This window comes from Bombina bombina, chromosome 2, assembly GCF_027579735.1.
Source record: "Bombina bombina isolate aBomBom1 chromosome 2, aBomBom1.pri, whole genome shotgun sequence".
NCBI classification, from domain to species: Eukaryota; Metazoa; Chordata; class Amphibia; order Anura; family Bombinatoridae; genus Bombina; species Bombina bombina.
Genome location: NC_069500.1, coordinates 1,442,292,772 through 1,442,311,007, shown reverse-complemented (window position 1 = coordinate 1,442,311,007; position 18,236 = coordinate 1,442,292,772). Strand labels below are relative to the sequence as shown.

The 18,236-nt window shown below is 51.4% G+C and overlaps 1 protein-coding gene across 2 annotated transcripts in view; it reads right to left on the bottom strand.

Annotated features, from left to right (window-relative positions):
- Positions 1 to 18,236, bottom strand: part of INO80B (INO80 complex subunit B) — a 66,585-nt gene that overhangs the window by 12,359 nt on the left and 35,990 nt on the right. The window contains exons 1-4 of one of the 2 annotated variants that reach the window (XM_053704400.1): positions 17,855 to 18,020; positions 8,761 to 8,965; positions 5,358 to 5,473; positions 5,117 to 5,277 (exon numbers count right to left, since the gene is read on the bottom strand). In XM_053704400.1, the coding sequence (XP_053560375.1) occupies positions 5,117 to 5,277; positions 5,358 to 5,473; positions 8,761 to 8,965; positions 17,855 to 17,897 (525 nt within the window). In that variant the 5' untranslated portion in view covers positions 17,898 to 18,020. Of the gene's footprint in view, positions 1 to 5,116; positions 5,278 to 5,357; positions 5,474 to 8,760; positions 8,966 to 17,854; positions 18,021 to 18,236 lie in introns of those variants that run through there. The other variant, XM_053704401.1, reaches the window with a different exon arrangement.

Here is an 18,236-nt window from a genome sequence, read left to right as displayed (position 1 = left end):
GCTAATGCAGCTGTGATAATGTTGTACTGTGTGCGCTTAGTGCTAATGCAGCTGCGATGTTTTACTGTGTGCGCTTAGTGCTAATGCAGCTGTGATAATGTTGTACTGTGTGCGCTTAGTGCTAATGCAGCTGCGATGTTTTACTGTGTGCGCTTAGTGCTAATGCAGCTGTGATAATGTTGTACTGTGTGCGCTTAGTGCTAATGCAGCTGTGATAATGTTTTACTGTGTGCGCTTAGTGCTAATGCAGCTGTGATAACGTTTTACTATGTGTGCTTAGTGCTAATGCAGCTGCGATGTTTTACTGTGTGCGCTTAGTGCTAATGCAGCTGTGATAACGTTTTACTATGTGTGCTTAGTGCTAATGCAGCTGCGATGTTTTACTGTGTGCGCTTAGTGCTAATGCAGCTGTGATAATGTTTTACTATGTGTGCTTAGTGCTAATGCAGCTGCGATGTTTTACTGTGTGCGCTTAGTGCTAATGCAGCTGTGATAATGTTGTACTGTGTGCGCTTAGTGCTAATGCAGCTGTGATAATGTTTTACTATGTGCGCTTAGTGCTAATGCAGCTGTGATAATGTTGTACTGTGTGCGCTTAGTGCTAATGCAGCTGTGATAATGTTGTACTGTGTGCGCTTAGTGCTAATGCAGCTGTGATAATGTTTTACTGTGTGCGCTTAGTGCTAATGCAGCTGTGATAATGTTTTACTATGTGTGCTTAGTGCTAATGCAGCTGTGATAATGTTTTACTATGTGCGCTTAGTGCTAATGCAGCTGTGATAATGTTGTACTGTGTGCGCTTAGTGCTAATGCAGCTGTGATAATGTTGTACTGTGTGCGCTTAGTGCTAATGCAGCTGTGATAATGTTTTACTGTGTGCGCTTAGTGCTAATGCAGCTGTGATAATGTTGTACTGTGTGCGCTTAGTGCTAATGCAGCTGTGATAATGTTTTACTATGTGTGCTTAGTACTAATGCAGCTGCGATGTTTTACTATGTGCGCTTAGTGCTAATGCAGCTGTGATAATGTTGTACTGTGTGCGCTTAGTGCTAATGCAGCTGTGATAATGTTGTACTATGTGCGCTTAGTGCTAATGCAGCTGTGATAATGTTGTACTTGTGCGCTTAGTGCTAATGCAGCTGTGATAATGTTGTACTTGTGCGCTTAGTGCTAATGCAGCTGCGATAATGTTGTACTTGTGCGCTTAGTGCTAATGCAGCTGTGATAATGTTTTACTATGTGCGCTTAGTGCTAATGCAGCTGTGATAATGTTGTACTGTGTGCGCTTAGTGCTAATGCAGCTGTGATAATGTTGTACTGTGTGCGCTTAGTGCTAATGCAGCTGTGATAATGTTTTACTATGTGCGCTTAGTGCTAATGCAGCTGTGATAATGTTGTACTGTGTGCGCTTAGTGCTAATGCAGCTGTGATAATGTTGTACTTGTGCGCTTAGTGCTAATGCAGCTGTGATAATGTTGTACTTGTGCGCTTAGTGCTAATGCAGCTGCGATAATGTTGTACTTGTGCGCTTAGTGCTAATGCAGCTGTGATAATGTTTTACTATGTGCGCTTAGTGCTAATGCAGCTGTGATAATGTTGTACTGTGTGCGCTTAGTGCTAATGCAGCTGTGATAATGTTGTACTGTGTGCGCTTAGTACTAATGCAGCTGCGATGTTTTACTGTGTGCGCTTAGTGCTAATGCAGCTGCGATAATGTTGTACTGTGTGCGCTTAGTGCTAATGCAGCTGTGATAATGTTTTACTATGTGCGCTTAGTGCTAATGCAGCTGTGATAATGTTGTACTGTGTGCGCTTAGTGCTAATGCAGCTGTGATAATGTTTTACTATGTGCGCTTAGTGCTAATGCAGCTGTGATAATGTTTTACTATGTGCGCTTAGTGCTAATGCAGCTGTGATAATGTTGTACTGTGTGCGCTTAGTGCTAATGCAGCTGTGATAATGTTTTACTATGTGCGCTTAGTGCTAATGCAGCTGTGATAATGTTTTACTATGTGCGCTTAGTGCTAATGCAGCTGTGATAATGTTGTACTGTGTGCGCTTAGTGCTAATGCAGCTGTGATAACGTTGTACTGTGTGCGCTTAGTGCTAATGCAGCTGTGATAATGTTTTACTATGTGCGCTTAGTGCTAATGCAGCTGTGATAATGTTTTACTATGTGCGCTTAGTGCTAATGCAGCTGTGATAATGTTGTACTGTGTGCGCTTAGTGCTAATGCAGCTGTGATAATGTTGTACTGTGTGCGCTTAGTGCTAATGCAGCTGTGATAATGTTTTACTATGTGCGCTTAGTGCTAATGCAGCTGTGATAATGTTGTACTGTGTGCGCTTAGTGCTAATGCAGCTGTGATAATGTTTTACTATGTGCGCTTAGTGCTAATGCAGCTGTGATAATGTTGTACTGTGTGCGCTTAGTGCTAATGCAGCTGCGATAATGTTTTACTATGTGCGCTTAGTGCTAATGCAGCTGCGATAATGTTTTACTATGTGCGCTTAGTGCTAATGCAGCTGCGATAATGTGCGCTTAGTGCTAATGCAGCTGCGATAATGTTGTACTGTGTGCGCTTAGTGCTAATGCAGCTGTGATAATGTTGTACTGTGTGCGCTTAGTGCTAATGCAGCTGCGATAATGTTGTACTGTGTGCGCTTAGTGCTAATGCAGCTGCGATAATGTTTTACTATGTGCGCTTAGTGCTAATGCAGCTGCGATAATGTTTTACTATGTGCGCTTAGTGCTAATGCAGCTGCGATAATGTGCGCTTAGTGCTAATGCAGCTGCGATAATGTTTAACTATGTGCGCTTCGTGCTAATGCAGCTGCGATAATGTTTTACTATGTGCGCTTAGTGCTAATGCAGCTGCGATAATGCTGTACTGTGTGCGCTTAGTGCTAATGCAGCTGCGATAATGCTGTACTGTGTGCGCTTAGTGCTAATGCCGCTGCGATAATGTTGTACTGTGTGCGCTTAGTGCTAATGCAGCTGCGATAATGTTTTACTATGTGCGCTTAGTGCTAATGCAGCTGCGATAATGTTGTACTGTGTGCGCTTAGTGCTAATGCAGCTGCGATAATGTTGTACTGTGTGCGCTTAGTACTAATGCAGCTGCGATAATGTTTTACTATGTGCGCTTAGTGCTAATGCAGCTGCGATAATGTTGTACTGTGTGCGCTTAGTGCTAATGCAGCTGTGATAACGTTTTACTATGTGCGCTTAGTGCTAATGCAGCTGTGATAATGTTGTACTGTGTGCGCTTAGTGCTAATGCAGCTGCGATAATGTTTTACTATGTGCGCTTAGTGCTAATGCAGCTGCGATAATGTTTTACTATGTGCGCTTAGTGCTAATGCAGCTGCGATAATGTTGTACTGTGTGCGCTTAGTGCTAATGCAGCTGTGATAACGTTTTACTATGTGCGCTTAGTGCTAATGCAGCTGTGATAACGTTTTACTATGTGCGCTTAGTGCTAATGCAGCTGCGATAACGTTTTACTATGTGCGCTTAGTGCTAATGCAGCTGTGATAACGTTTTACTATGTGCGCTTAGTGCTAATGCAGCTGCGATAATGTTGTACTGTGTGCGCTTAGTGCTAATGCAGCTGCGATAATTTGCGCTTAGTGCTAATGCAGCTGCGATAACGTTTTACTATGTGCGCTTAGTGCTAATGCAGCTGCGATAACGTTTTACTATGTGCGCTTAGTGCTAATGCAGCTGCGATAATGTTTTACTATGTGCGCTTAGTGCTAATGCAGCTGCGATAACGTTTTACTATGTGCGCTTAGTACTAATGCAGCTGCGATAACGTTTTACTATGTGCGCTTAGTGCTAATGCAGCTGCGATAATGTTTTACTATGTGCGCTTAGTGCTAATGCAGCTGCGATAATGTTTTACTATGTGCGCTTAGTACTAATGCAGCTGTGATAATGTTTTACTGTGTGCGCTTAGTGCTAATGCAGCTGTGATAATGTTTTACTGTGTGCGCTTAGTGCTAATGCAGCTGTGATGTTTTACTGTGTGCGCTTAGTGCTAATGCAGCTGTGATAATGTTTTACTGTGTGCGCTTAGTGCTAATGCAGCTGTGATAATGTTTTACTGTGTGCGCTTAGTGCTAATGCAGCTGCGATAACGTTTTACTATGTGCGCTTAGTACTAATGCAGCTGCGATAATGTTTTACTATGTGCGCTTAGTACTAATGCAGCTGTGATAACGTTTTACTATGTGCGCTTAGTACTAATGCAGCTGTGATAACGTTTTACTATGTGCGCTTAGTACTAATGCAGCTGTGATAACGTTTTACTATGTGCGCTTAGTACTAATGCAGCTGCGATAACGTTTTACTATGTGCGCTTAGTGCTAATGCAGCTGCGATAACGTTTTACTATCTGCGCTTAGTACTAATGCAGCTGCGATAACGTTTTACTATCTGCGCTTAGTACTAATGCAGCTGCGATAACGTTTTACTATGTGCGCTTAGTACTAATGCAGCTGCGATAATGTTTTACTATGTGCGCTTAGTGCTAATGCAGCTGCGATAATGTTTTACTGTGTGCGCTTAGTGCTAATGCAGCTGCGATAATGTGCGCTTAGTGCTAATGCAGCTGCGATAATGTTTTACTATGTGCGCTTAGTACTAATGCAGCTGCGATAACGTTTTACTGTGTGCGCTTAGTGCTAATGCAGCTGCGATAACGTTTTACTATGTGCGCTTAGTACTAATGCAGCTGCGATAATGTTTTACTATGTGCGCTTAGTGCTAATGCAGCTGCGATAATGTTTTACTATGTGCGCTTAGTACTAATGCAGCTGTGATAACGTTTTACTGTGTGCGCTTAGTGCTAATGCAGCTGTGATAACGTTGTACTGTGTGCGCTTAGTACTAATGCAGCTGCGATAACGTTTTACTGTGTGCGCTTAGTGCTAATGCAGCTGTGATAACGTTGTACTGTGTGCGCTTAGTGCTAATGCAGCTGCGATAATGTTTTACTATGTGCGCTTAGTCCTTAATCACCCAGCTCAGAGACATCCTGATAGCTGTAGCTGCTGCGACTAGGGGATCAGGGAACCCTTGAGTGGGCAGCTAAGTAAGCTCGGGCTCTGTACCTGCCGTGCAGTGAGCAAGGACTCATCAATCTCTCTCTTGAGATCACCATTAACATCCAGTTCCCCTCTCTCAAGAGCATCCAGCCAACGTGACTCCTCATCCTGCTCTGTCTCCCCACCACCCACTGGCGAGGGAAGAGGATCCAGGTTACTGTCCTCATCTGCGGAGTAAAAAGACAAAGAAATGACATCTCCCCACAAGAGCAACATTAGTTACAAAAGGAGCAAATGAATGGCTTACCCAACCAAGCCCGATACTGCTCTATTGGCACACCCTCTAGGGGCTCGTCATCATCAACTACCATCAGAGGGGACGGTGACTGGGACAACTCAGGAATAACAGTAAACGTGGGCACACTGTAAAAACAAAGTGACAAATGATGTTGGTATAAACGTAAACATGTTCCATGTCCCATAGTTCTGGGCTGTCAGCCGCCCCACGTCCCACAGCTCTAAGCTGTCAGCCGCCCCACGTCCCATAGCTCTGGGCTGTCAGCCGCCCCACGTCCCATAGCTCTGGGCTGTCAGCCGCCCCACGTCCCATAGCTCTGGGCTGTCAGCCGCCCCACGTCCCATAGCTCTGGGCTGTCAGCCAACCCACGTCCCATAGCTCTAAGCTGTCAGCCGCCCCACAGCTCTAAGCTGTCAGCCGCCCCACGTCCCATAGCTCTAAGCTGTCAGCCGCCCCACGTCCCACAGCTCTAAGCTGTCAGCCGCCCCACGTCCCATAGCTCTGGGCTGTCAGCCGCCCCACAGCTCTAAGCTGTCAGCCGCCCCACGTCCCAGAGCTCTGGGCTGTCAGCCGCCCCACGTCCCAGAGCTCTGGGCTGTCAGCCGCCCCACGTCCCAGAGCTCTGGGCTGTCAGCCGCCCCACGTCCCAGAGCTCTGGGCTGTCACCCGACCCACGTCCCATAGCTCTGGGCTGTCAGCCGCCCCACGTCCCATAGTTCTGGGCTGTCAGCCGCCCCACGGCCCATAGCTCTGGGCTGTCAGCCGCCCCACAGCTCTAAGCTGTCAGCCGCCCCACGTTCCATAGCTCTGGGCTGTCAGCCGCCCCACGTCCCATAGCTCTGGGCTGTCAGCCGACCCACGTCCCATAGCTCTGGGCTGTCAGCCGACCCACGTCCCATAGCTCTGGGCTGTCAGCCGCCCCACGTCCCATAGCTCTAAGCTGTCAGCCGCCCCACGTCCCATAGCTCTAAGCTGTCAGCCGCCCCACGTCCCATAGCTCTAAGCTGTCAGCCGCCCCACGTCCCATAGCTCTGGGCTGTCAGCCGCCCCACGTCCCATAGCTCTGGGCTGTCAGCCGCCCCACGTCCCATAGCTCTGGGCTGTCAGCCGCCCCACGTCCCATAGCTCTAAGCTGTCAGCCGCCCCACGGCCCATAGCTCTGGGCTGTCAGCCGCCCCACGGCCCATAGCTCTGGGCTGTCAGCCGACCCACGTCCCATAGCTCTAAGCTGTCAGCCGCCCCACGTCCCAGAGCTCTGGGCTGTCAGCCGCCCCACGTCCCATAGCTCTGGGCTGTCAGCCGCCCCACGTCCCATAGCTTTAAGCTGTCAGCCGCCCCACGGCCCATAGCTCTGGGCTGTCAGCCGCCCCACGGCCCATAGCTCTGGGCTGTCAGCCGCCCCACGTCCCATAGCTCTGGGCTGTCAGCCGCCCCACGTCCCATAGCTCTAAGCTGTCAGCCGCCCCACGTCCCATAGCTCTAAGCTGTCAGCCGCCCCACGTCCCACAGCTCTAAGCTGTCAGCCGCCCCACGTCCCACAGCTCTGGGCTGTCAGCCGCCCCACGGCCCATAGCTCTGGGCTGTCAGCCGCCCCACGGCCCATAGCTCTGGGCTGTCAGCCGCCCCACGTCCCATAGCTCTGGGCTGTCAGCCGCCCCACGTCCCATAGCTCTAAGCTGTCAGCCGCCCCACGTCCCACAGCTCTAAGCTGTCAGCCGCCCCACGTCCCACAGCTCTGGGCTGTCAGCCGCCCCACGGCCCATAGCTCTGGGCTGTCAGCCGCCCCACGGCCCATAGCTCTGGGCTGTCAGCCGCCCCACGGCCCATAGCTCTGGGCTGTCAGCCGCCCCACGGCCCATAGCTCTGGGCTGTCAGCCGCCCCACGGCCCATAGCTCTGGGCTGTCAGCCGCCCCACGGCCCATAGCTCTGGGCTGTCAGCCGCCCCACGGCCCATAGCTCTGGGCTGTCAGCCGCCCCACGGCCCATAGCTCTGGGCTGTCAGCCGCCCCACGGCCCATAGCTCTGGGCTGTCAGCCGCCCCACGGCCCATAGCTCTGGGCTGTCAGCCGCCCCACGGCCCATAGCTCTGGGCTGTCAGCCGCCCCACAGCTCTGGGCTGTCAGCCGCCCCACAGCTCTGGGCTGTCAGCCGCCCCATAGCTCTGGGCTGTCAGCCGCCCCACGGCCCATAGCTCTGGGCTGTCAGCCGCCCCACGTCCCATAGCTCTGGGCTGTCAGCCGCCCCACGTCCCATAGCTCTGGGCTGTCAGCCGCCCCACGTCCCATAGCTCTGGGCTGTCAGCCGCCCCACGTCCCATAGCTCTGGGCTGTCAGCCGCCCCACGTCCCATAGCTCTGGGCTGTCAGCCGCCCCACGTCCCATAGCTCTGGGCTGTCAGCCGCCCCACGTCCCATAGCTCTGGGCTGTCAGCCGCCCCACGTCCCATAGCTCTGGGCTGTCAGCCGCCCCATAGCTCTGGGCTGTCAGCCGCCCCACGTCCCATAGCTCTGGGCTGTCAGCCGCCCCACGTCCCATAGCTCTGGGCTGTCAGCCGCCCCACGTCCCATAGCTCTGGGCTGTCAGCCGCCCCACGTCCCATAGCTCTGGGCTGTCAGCCGCCCCACGTCCCATAGCTCTGGGCTGTCAGCCGCCCCACGTCCCATAGCTCTGGGCTGTCAGCCGCCCCACGGCCCATAGCTCTGGGCTGTCAGCCGCCCCACAGCTCTGGGCTGTCAGCCGCCCCACAGCTCTGGGCTGTCAGCCGCCCCACAGCTCTGGGCTGTCAGCCGCCCCACAGCTCTGGGCTGTCAGCCGCCCCACGGCCCATAGCTCTGGGCTGTCAGCCGCCCCACGTCCCATAGCTCTGGGCTGTCAGCCGCCCCACGTCCCATAGCTCTGGGCTGTCAGCCGCCCCACGTCCCATAGCTCTGGGCTGTCAGCCGCCCCATAGCTCTGGGCTGTCAGCCGCCCCACGTCCCATAGCTCTGGGCTGTCAGCCGCCCCACGTCCCATAGCTCTGGGCTGTCAGCCGCCCCACGTCCCATAGCTCTGGGCTGTCAGCCGCCCCATAGCTCTGGGCTGTCAGCCGACCCACGTCCCATAGCTCTGGGCTGTCAGCCGACCCACGTCCCATAGCTCTGGGCTGTCAGCCGACCCACGTCCCATAGCTCTGGGCTGTCAGCCGCCCCACGTCCCATAGCTCTGGGCTGTCAGCCGACCCACGTCCCATAGCTCTGGGCTGTCAGCCGCCCCACGTCCCATAGCTCTGGGCTGTCAGACGACCCACGTCCCATAGCTCTGGGCTGTCAGACGACCCACGTCCCATAGCTCTGGGCTGTCAGACGACCCACGTCCCATAGCTCCCCCCGCAGTGGCCATGTCATAGCTCCTTTCTGTCATAAAACCAGTTTACCTTTTGGTGCCCAAGACCTGCCCTCCCAATTTGATCTTGAGTTTGAGCTGCGGTTTGGGGGTGCTCTCTGCTGCCCTGTGCTGTGATTTCGGGGTACTCTCAGGGAACATGCCAGCAACGTCCTGGTGATGTTTCTTTTTGTGCTTTTTGTGTTTCTTGTGCTTTTTCTTGTGAATCCCATGACCGCTCATTTCATCCTCATCACCTAAATGGAGAAAGAGCATCAGTCACAAAGGCACGCTGTCCTGCAGCGCTCGACTACGTTACCCACCCAACACCCAAAGAGAAATCTGTCTATGGGCGTTAGCACCAACACATATGTAAGTACGCATTCCAATCTCTCTGTCCTGACCGCCTCCCTCTCATTCCGCTCTCTCTGTGCCCTGACCTCTTCCCTCTCATTCCGCTCTCTCTGTGCCCTGACCTCTTCCCTCTCATTCCGCTCTCTCTGTGCCCTGACCTCTTCCCTCTCATTCCTCCCATTCCTCTCTCTCTTCCCTGACCTCTTCCCTCTCATTCCCCTCACTCTCTCTCTGCCCTGACCTCTTCCCTCTCATTCCTCCCTCTCTTCCCTGACCTCTTCCCTCTCATTCCCCTCTCTCTTCCCTCTCATTCCTCTCTCTCTTCCCTGACCTCTTCCCTCTCATTCCTCTCTCTCTTCCCTGACCTCTTCCCTCTCATTCCTCTCTCTCTTCCCTGACCTCTTCCCTCTCATTCCTCTCTCTCTTCCCTGACCTCTTCCCTCTCATTCCTCTCTCTCTTCCCTGACCTCTTCCCTCTCATTCCTCTCTCTCTTCCCTGACCTCTTCCCTCTCATTCCTCTCTCTGTGCCCTGACCTCTTCCCTCTCATTCCTCTCTCTCTCTCTGTGCCCTGACCTCTTCCCTCTCATTCCTCTCTCTCTTCCCTGACCTCTTCCCTCTCATTCCTCTCTCTCTTCCCTGACCTCTTCCCTCTCTCTCTTCTCTGACCTCTTCCCTCTCATTCCTCTCTCTCTTCCCTCTGATTCCTCCCTCTCTCTCTGTGCCCTGACCTCTTCCCTCTCATTCCTCTCTCTCTTCCCTAACCTCTTCCCTCTCATTCCCCTCTCTCTCTCTCACTCTGTGCCCTGACCTCTTCCCTCTCATTCCTCTCTCTCTTCCCTGACCTCTTCCATCTCATTCCTCCCTCTCTTCCCTGACCTCTTCCCTCTCATTCCTCTCTTCCCTGACCTCTTCCCTCTCATTCCTCTCTCTCTTCCCTGACCTCTTCCCTCTCATTCCTCTCTCTCTCTCTCACTCTGTGCCCTGACCTCTTCCCTCTCATTCCTCTCTCTCTTCCCTGACCTCTTCCCTCTCATTCCTCCCTCTCTTCCCTGACCTCTTCCCTCTCATTCCTCTCTCTCTTCCCTGACCTCTTCCCTCTCATTCCTCTCTGTCTTCCCTGACCTCTTCCCTCTCATTCCTCTCTCTCTTCCCTGACCTCTTCCCTCTCATTCCTCTCTCTCTTCCCTGACCTCTTCCCTCTCATTCCTCTCTCTCTTCCCTGACCTCTTCCCTCTCATTCCTCTCTCTCTTCCCTGACCTCTTCCCTCTCATTCCTCTCTCTCTTCCCTCTCATTCCCCTCTCTCTCACTCTGTGCCCTGACCTCTTCCCTCTCATTCCTCTCTCTTCCCTGACCTCTTCCCTCTCATTCCTCTCTCTCTTCCCTGACATCTTCCCTCTCATTCCTCTCTCTCTTCCCTGACCTCTTCCCTCTCATTCTTCTCTCTCTTCCCTGACCTCTTCCCTCTCATTCCTCTCTCTCTTCCCTGACCTCTTCCCTCTCATTCCTCTCTCTCTTACCTGACCTCTTCCCTCTCATTCCTCTCTCTCTTCCCTGACCTCTTCCCTCTCATTCATCTCTCTCTTCCCTGACCTCTTCCCTCTCTCTCTTCCCTGACCTCTTCCCTCTCATTCCTCTCTCTCTTCCCTCTCATTCCTCTCTCTCTTCCCTGACCTCTTCCCTCTCATTCCCCTCTCTCTCTCACTCTGTGCCCTGACCTCTTCCCTCTCATTCCTCTCTCTCTTCCCTGACCTCTTCCCTCTCATTCCTCTCTCTCTTCCCTGACCTCTTCCCTCTCATTCCCCTCTCTCTCACTCTGTGCCCTGACCTCTTCCCTCTCATTCCTCTCTCTGACCTCTGTCCTCATTAACCTCTCTCTCTGACCTCTGTCCTCATTAACCTCTCTCTCTGACTTCTTCCCTCTCTGACCTCTTTCCTCTCATTAATCTCACTCTCTGCCCCAACCTCTTTCCTCTCATTCCTATCTCTGCCCTGACCTCTTTCCTCTCATTTCTCTCTCTCTCTCTGACCTCTTTCCTCTCATTAATCTCACTCTCTGCCCTGACCTCTTCCCTCTCATTCCTATCTCTGCCCTGACCTCTTCCCTCTCATTCCTCTCTCTCTTCCCTGACCTCTTCCCTCTCATTCCTCTCTCTCTTCCCTCTCATTCCCCTCTCTCTCACTCTGTGCCCTGACCTCTTCCCTCTCATTCTTCTCTCTGCCCTGACCTCTTCCCTCTCATTCCTCTCTCTCTTCCCTGACCTCTTCCCTCTCATTCCTCTCTCTCTTCCCTGACCTCTTCCCTCTCATTCCTCTCTCTCTTCCCTGACCTCTTCCCTTTCATTCCTCTCTCTCTTCCCTGACCTCTTCCCTCTCATTCCTCTCTCTCTTCCCTGACCTCTTCCCTCCCATTCCTCTCTCTCTTCCCTGACCTCTTCCCTCTCATTCCTCTCTCGCTTACCTGAACTCTTCCCTCTCATTCCTCTCTCTCTTCCCTGACCTCTTCCCTCTCATTCCTCTCTCTCTTCCCTGACCTCTTCCCTCTCATTCCTCTCTCTCTTCCCTGACCTCTTCCCTCTCATTCCTCTCTCTCTTCCCTGACCTCTTCCCTCTCATTCCTCTCTCTCTTCCCTGACCTCTTCCCTCTCATTCCTCTCTCTCTTCCCTGACCTCTTCCCTCTCATTCCTCTCTCTCTTCCCTCTCATTCCTCTCTCTTCCCTGACCTCTTCCCTCTCATTCCCCTCTCTCTCTCACTCTGTGCCCTGACCTCTTCCCTCTCATTCCTCTCTCTCTTCCCTGACCTCTTCCCTCTCATTCCTCTCTCTCTTCCCTGACCTCTTCCCTCTCATTCCTCTCTCTCTTCCCTGACCTCTTCCCTCTCATTCCTCTCTCTCTTCCCTGACCTCTTCCCTCTCATTCCCCTCTCTCACTCTGTGCCCTGACCTCTTCCCTCTCATTCCCCTCTCTCTCTCACTCTGTGCCCTGACCTCTTCCCTCTCTCTCTTCCCTGACCTCTTCCCTCTCATTCCTCTCTCTCTTCCCTGACCTCTTCCCTCTCATTCCTCTCTCTCTTCCCTGACCTCTTCCCTCTCATTCCTCTCTCTCTTCCCTGACCTCTTCCCTCTCATTCCCCTCTCTCACTCTGTGCCCTGACTTCTTCCCTCTCATTCCTCTCTCTCTCTCTCTCTCTCTGACCTCTTTGCTCTCATTAACCTCTCTCTCTGACTTCTTCCCTCTCATTCCTCTCTCTCTCTCTCTGACCTCTTCCCTCTCATTCCTCTCTCTCTCTCTGACTTCTTCCCTCTCATTCCTCTCTCTCTCTGACCTCTTTCCTCTCATTAACCTCTCTCTCTCTGACTTCTTCCCTCTCATTCCTCTCTCTCTCTCTGACCTCTTTCCTCTCATTAACCTCTCTCTCTCTGACTTCTTCCCTCTCATTAACCTCTCTCTCTGACTTCTTCCCTCTCATTCCTCTTTCTCTCTCTGACTTCTTCCCTCTCATTCCTCTCTCTCTCTGACCTCTTTCCTCTCATTCCTCTCTCTCTCTCTGACTTCTTCCCTCTCATTCCTCTCTCTCTCTGACCTCTTTCCTCTCATTCCTCTCTCTCTCTGACTTCTTCCCTCTCATTCCTCTCTCTCTCTCTGACCTCTTTCCTCTCATTAACCTCTCTCTCTCTGACCTCTTTCCTCTCATTAACCTCTCTCTCTCTGACTTCTTCCCTCTCATTCCTCTCTCTCTCTCTGACCTCTTTCCTCTCATTAACCTCTCTCTCTCTGACCTCTTTCCTCTCATTAACCTCTCTCTCTCTGACTTCTTCCCTCTCATTCCTCTCTCTCTCTCTGACCTCTTTCCTCTCATTAACCTCTCTCTCTGACTTCTTCCCTCTCATTAACCTCTCTCTGCCCTGACCTCTTTCCTCTCATTAACCTCTCTCTCTGACTTCTTCCCTCTTATTAACCTCTCTCTGCCCTGACCTCTTTCCTCTCATTTCTCTCTCTCTCTCTCTCTGACCTCTTTCCTCTCATTAACCTCTCTCTCTGACCTCTTTCCTATCATTAACCTCTCTCTCTCTCTCTCTGACCTCTTTCCTCTCATTAACCTCTCTCTCTCTCTCTCTCTCTGACCTCTTTCCTCTCATTCCCCTCTCTCTCACTCTGTGCCCTGACCTCTTCCCTCTCATTCCTCTCTCTGACCTCTGTCCTCATTAACCTCTCTCTCTGACCTCTGTCCTCATTAACCTCTCTCTCTGACCTCTTCCCTCTCTGACCTCTTTCCTCTCATTAATCTCACTCTCTGCCCCAACCTCTTTCCTCTCATTCCTATCTCTGCCCTGACCTCTTTCCTCTCATTTCTCTCTCTCTCTCTGACCTCTTTCCTCTCATTAATCTCACTCTCTGCCCTGACCTCTTCCCTCTCATTCCTATCTCTGCCCTGACCTCTTCCCTCTCATTCCTCTCTCTCTTCCCTGACCTCTTCCCTCTCATTCCTCTCTCTCTTCCCTGACCTCTTCCCTCTCATTCCTCTCTCTCTTCCCTGACCTCTTCCCTCTCATTCCTCTCTCTCTTCCCTGACCTCTTCCCTCTCATTCCTCTCTCTCTTCCCTGACCTCTTCCCTCTCATTCCTCTCTCTCTTCCCTCTCATTCCTCTCTCTTCCCTGACCTCTTCCCTCTCATTCCCCTCTCTCTCTCACTCTGTGCCCTGACCTCTTCCCTCTCATTCCTCTCTCTCTTCCCTGACCTCTTCCCTCTCATTCCTCTCTCTCTTCCCTGACCTCTTCCCTCTCATTCCTCTCTCTCTTCCCTGACCTCTTCCCTCTCATTCCTCTCTCTCTTCCCTGACCTCTTCCCTCTCATTCCCCTCTCTCACTCTGTGCCCTGACCTCTTCCCTCTCATTCCCCTCTCTCTCTCACTCTGTGCCCTGACCTCTTCCCTCTCTCTCTTCCCTGACCTCTTCCCTCTCATTCCTCTCTCTCTTCCCTGACCTCTTCCCTCTCATTCCTCTCTCTCTTCCCTGACCTCTTCCCTCTCATTCCTCTCTCTCTTCCCTGACCTCTTCCCTCTCATTCCCCTCTCTCACTCTGTGCCCTGACTTCTTCCCTCTCATTCCTCTCTCTCTCTCTCTCTCTCTGACCTCTTTGCTCTCATTAACCTCTCTCTCTGACTTCTTCCCTCTCATTCCTCTCTCTCTCTCTCTGACCTCTTCCCTCTCATTCCTCTCTCTCTCTCTGACTTCTTCCCTCTCATTCCTCTCTCTCTCTGACCTCTTTCCTCTCATTAACCTCTCTCTCTCTGACTTCTTCCCTCTCATTCCTCTCTCTCTCTCTGACCTCTTTCCTCTCATTAACCTCTCTCTCTCTGACTTCTTCCCTCTCATTAACCTCTCTCTCTGACTTCTTCCCTCTCATTCCTCTTTCTCTCTCTGACTTCTTCCCTCTCATTCCTCTCTCTCTCTGACCTCTTTCCTCTCATTCCTCTCTCTCTCTCTGACTTCTTCCCTCTCATTCCTCTCTCTCTCTGACCTCTTTCCTCTCATTCCTCTCTCTCTCTGACTTCTTCCCTCTCATTCCTCTCTCTCTCTCTGACCTCTTTCCTCTCATTAACCTCTCTCTCTCTGACCTCTTTCCTCTCATTAACCTCTCTCTCTCTGACTTCTTCCCTCTCATTCCTCTCTCTCTCTCTGACCTCTTTCCTCTCATTAACCTCTCTCTCTCTGACCTCTTTCCTCTCATTAACCTCTCTCTCTCTGACTTCTTCCCTCTCATTCCTCTCTCTCTCTCTGACCTCTTTCCTCTCATTAACCTCTCTCTCTGACTTCTTCCCTCTCATTAACCTCTCTCTGCCCTGACCTCTTTCCTCTCATTAACCTCTCTCTCTGACTTCTTCCCTCTTATTAACCTCTCTCTGCCCTGACCTCTTTCCTCTCATTTCTCTCTCTCTCTCTCTCTGACCTCTTTCCTCTCATTAACCTCTCTCTCTGACCTCTTTCCTATCATTAACCTCTCTCTCTCTCTCTCTGACCTCTTTCCTCTCATTAACCTCTCTCTCTCTCTGACCTCTTTCCTCTCATTCCCCTCTCTCTCACTCTGTGCCCTGACCTCTTCCCTCTCATTCCTCTCTCTGACCTCTGTCCTCATTAACCTCTCTCTCTGACCTCTGTCCTCATTAACCTCTCTCTCTGACCTCTTCCCTCTCTGACCTCTTTCCTCTCATTAATCTCACTCTCTGCCCCAACCTCTTTCCTCTCATTCCTATCTCTGCCCTGACCTCTTTCCTCTCATTTCTCTCTCTCTCTCTGACCTCTTTCCTCTCATTAATCTCACTCTCTGCCCTGACCTCTTCCCTCTCATTCCTATCTCTGCCCTGACCTCTTCCCTCTCATTCCTCTCTCTCTTCCCTCTCATTCCCCTCTCTCTCACTCTGTGCCCTGACCTCTTCCCTCTCATTCTTCTCTCTGCCCTGACCTCTTCCCTCTCATTCCTCTCTCTCTTCCCTGACCTCTTCCCTCTCATTCCTCTCTCTCTTCCCTGACCTCTTCCCTCTCATTCCTCTCTCTCTTCCCTGACCTCTTCCCTTTCATTCCTCTCTCTCTTCCCTGACCTCTTCCCTCTCATTCCTCTCTCTCTTCCCTGACCTCTTCCCTCCCATTCCTCTCTCTCTTCCCTGACCTCTTCCCTCTCATTCCTCTCTCTCTTACCTGAACTCTTCCCTCTCATTCCTCTCTCTCTTCCCTGACCTCTTCCCTCTCATTCCTCTCTCTCTTCCCTGACCTCTTCCCTCTCATTCCTCTCTCTCTTCCCTGACCTCTTCCCTCTCATTCCTCTCTCTCTTCCCTGACCTCTTCCCTCTCATTCCTCTCTCTCTTCCCTGACCTCTTCCCTCTCATTCCTCTCTCTCTTCCCTGACCTCTTCCCTCTCATTCCTCTCTCTCTTCCCTCTCATTCCTCTCTCTTCCCTGACCTCTTCCCTCTCATTCCCCTCTCTCTCTCACTCTGTGCCCTGACCTCTTCCCTCTCATTCCTCTCTCTCTTCCCTGACCTCTTCCCTCTCATTCCTCTCTCTCTTCCCTGACCTCTTCCCTCTCATTCCTCTCTCTCTTCCCTGACCTCTTCCCTCTCATTCCTCTCTCTCTTCCCTGACCTCTTCCCTCTCATTCCCCTCTCTCACTCTGTGCCCTGACCTCTTCCCTCTCATTCCCCTCTCTCTCTCACTCTGTGCCCTGACCTCTTCCCTCTCTCTCTTCCCTGACCTCTTCCCTCTCATTCCTCTCTCTCTTCCCTGACCTCTTCCCTCTCATTCCTCTCTCTCTTCCCTGACCTCTTCCCTCTCATTCCTCTCTCTCTTCCCTGACCTCTTCCCTCTCATTCCCCTCTCTCACTCTGTGCCCTGACTTCTTCCCTCTCATTCCTCTCTCTCTCTCTCTCTGACCTCTTTGCTCTCATTAACCTCTCTCTCTGACTTCTTCCCTCTCATTCCTCTCTCTCTCTCTCTGACCTCTTCCCTCTCATTCCTCTCTCTCTCTCTGACTTCTTCCCTCTCATTCCTCTCTCTCTCTGACCTCTTTCCTCTCATTAACCTCTCTCTCTCTGACTTCTTCCCTCTCATTCCTCTCTCTCTCTCTGACCTCTTTCCTCTCATTAACCTCTCTCTCTCTGACTTCTTCCCTCTCATTAACCTCTCTCTCTGACTTCTTCCCTCTCATTCCTCTCTCTCTCTCTGACTTCTTCCCTCTCATTCCTCTCTCTCTCTGACCTCTTTCCTCTCATTCCTCTCTCTCTCTCTGACTTCTTCCCTCTCATTCCTCTCTCTCTCTGACCTCTTTCCTCTCATTCCTCTCTCTCTCTGACTTCTTCCCTCTCATTCCTCTCTCTCTCTCTGACCTCTTTCCTCTCATTAACCTCTCTCTCTCTGACCTCTTTCCTCTCATTAACCTCTCTCTCTCTGACTTCTTCCCTCTCATTCCTCTCTCTCTCTCTGACCTCTTTCCTCTCATTAACCTCTCTCTCTCTGACCTCTTTCCTCTCATTAACCTCTCTCTCTCTGACTTCTTCCCTCTCATTCCTCTCTCTCTCTCTGACCTCTTTCCTCTCATTAACCTCTCTCTCTGACTTCTTCCCTCTCATTAACCTCTCTCTGCCCTGACCTCTTTCCTCTCATTAACCTCTCTCTCTGACTTCTTCCCTCTTATTAACCTCTCTCTGCCCTGACCTCTTTCCTCTCATTTCTCTCTCTCTCTCTCTCTGACCTCTTTCCTCTCATTAACCTCTCTCTCTGACCTCTTTCCTCTCATTAACCTCTCTCTCTCTCTCTCTGACCTCTTTCCTCTCATTAACCTCTCTCTCTCTCTCTGACCTCTTTCCTCTCATTAACCTCTCTCTCTCTCTCTCTGACCTCTTTCCTCTCATTAACCTCTCTCTCTGACCTCTTTCCTCTCATTAACCTCTCTCTCTCTCTGACCTCTTTCCTCTCATTAACCTCTCTCTCTCTCTCTCTGACCTCTTTCCTCTCATTAACCTCTCTCTCTGACTTCTTCCCTCTCATTAACCTCTCTCTGCCCTGACCTCTTTCCTCTCATTTCTCTCTCTCTCTCTGACCTCTTTCCTCTCATTAACCTCTCTCTCTCTCTCTGACCTCTCCCCTCTCATTCCTCTCTCTCTCTCTGACCTCTCCCCTCTCATTCCTCTCTCTCTCTCTGACCTCTTTCCTCTCATTTCTCTCTCTCTCTCTGACCTGGCCGTTTCCCTCTCATTTCTATATATCCGGTCCTACAGTACAAATCTCTGTAACGCACCGGTCTCTGGGCCTCGGTCTCTCGGGTTCCAGCTCTTGCTCATATTTTGGGATCAGACAATTAAACGTAACACTAGGAACTCGTAACTAAACGTTCTGTACCCGACGAACACGTTATCATGCGCACTCTTCCTATATGATTTCCGGTAAGCAGACCCGCCATGTTTGTTTAGGTTATGACGTCTATTTTATTTGCCCGATTTTGCTGCCCCAGAAAATGACGTAATCGCAATAGCTAAAGGGTCGAGAAGGGTCCAACTGCAGAGTGGAGTTCCACTCTAGACAGGAAGCATGTGACCTCCACTCAAAGCTTTTTTTTTTTTTTTTTTTTAATCAACTTTAATGTAACAAACAAGCTATAGACTGTGACAATGATTATGAAA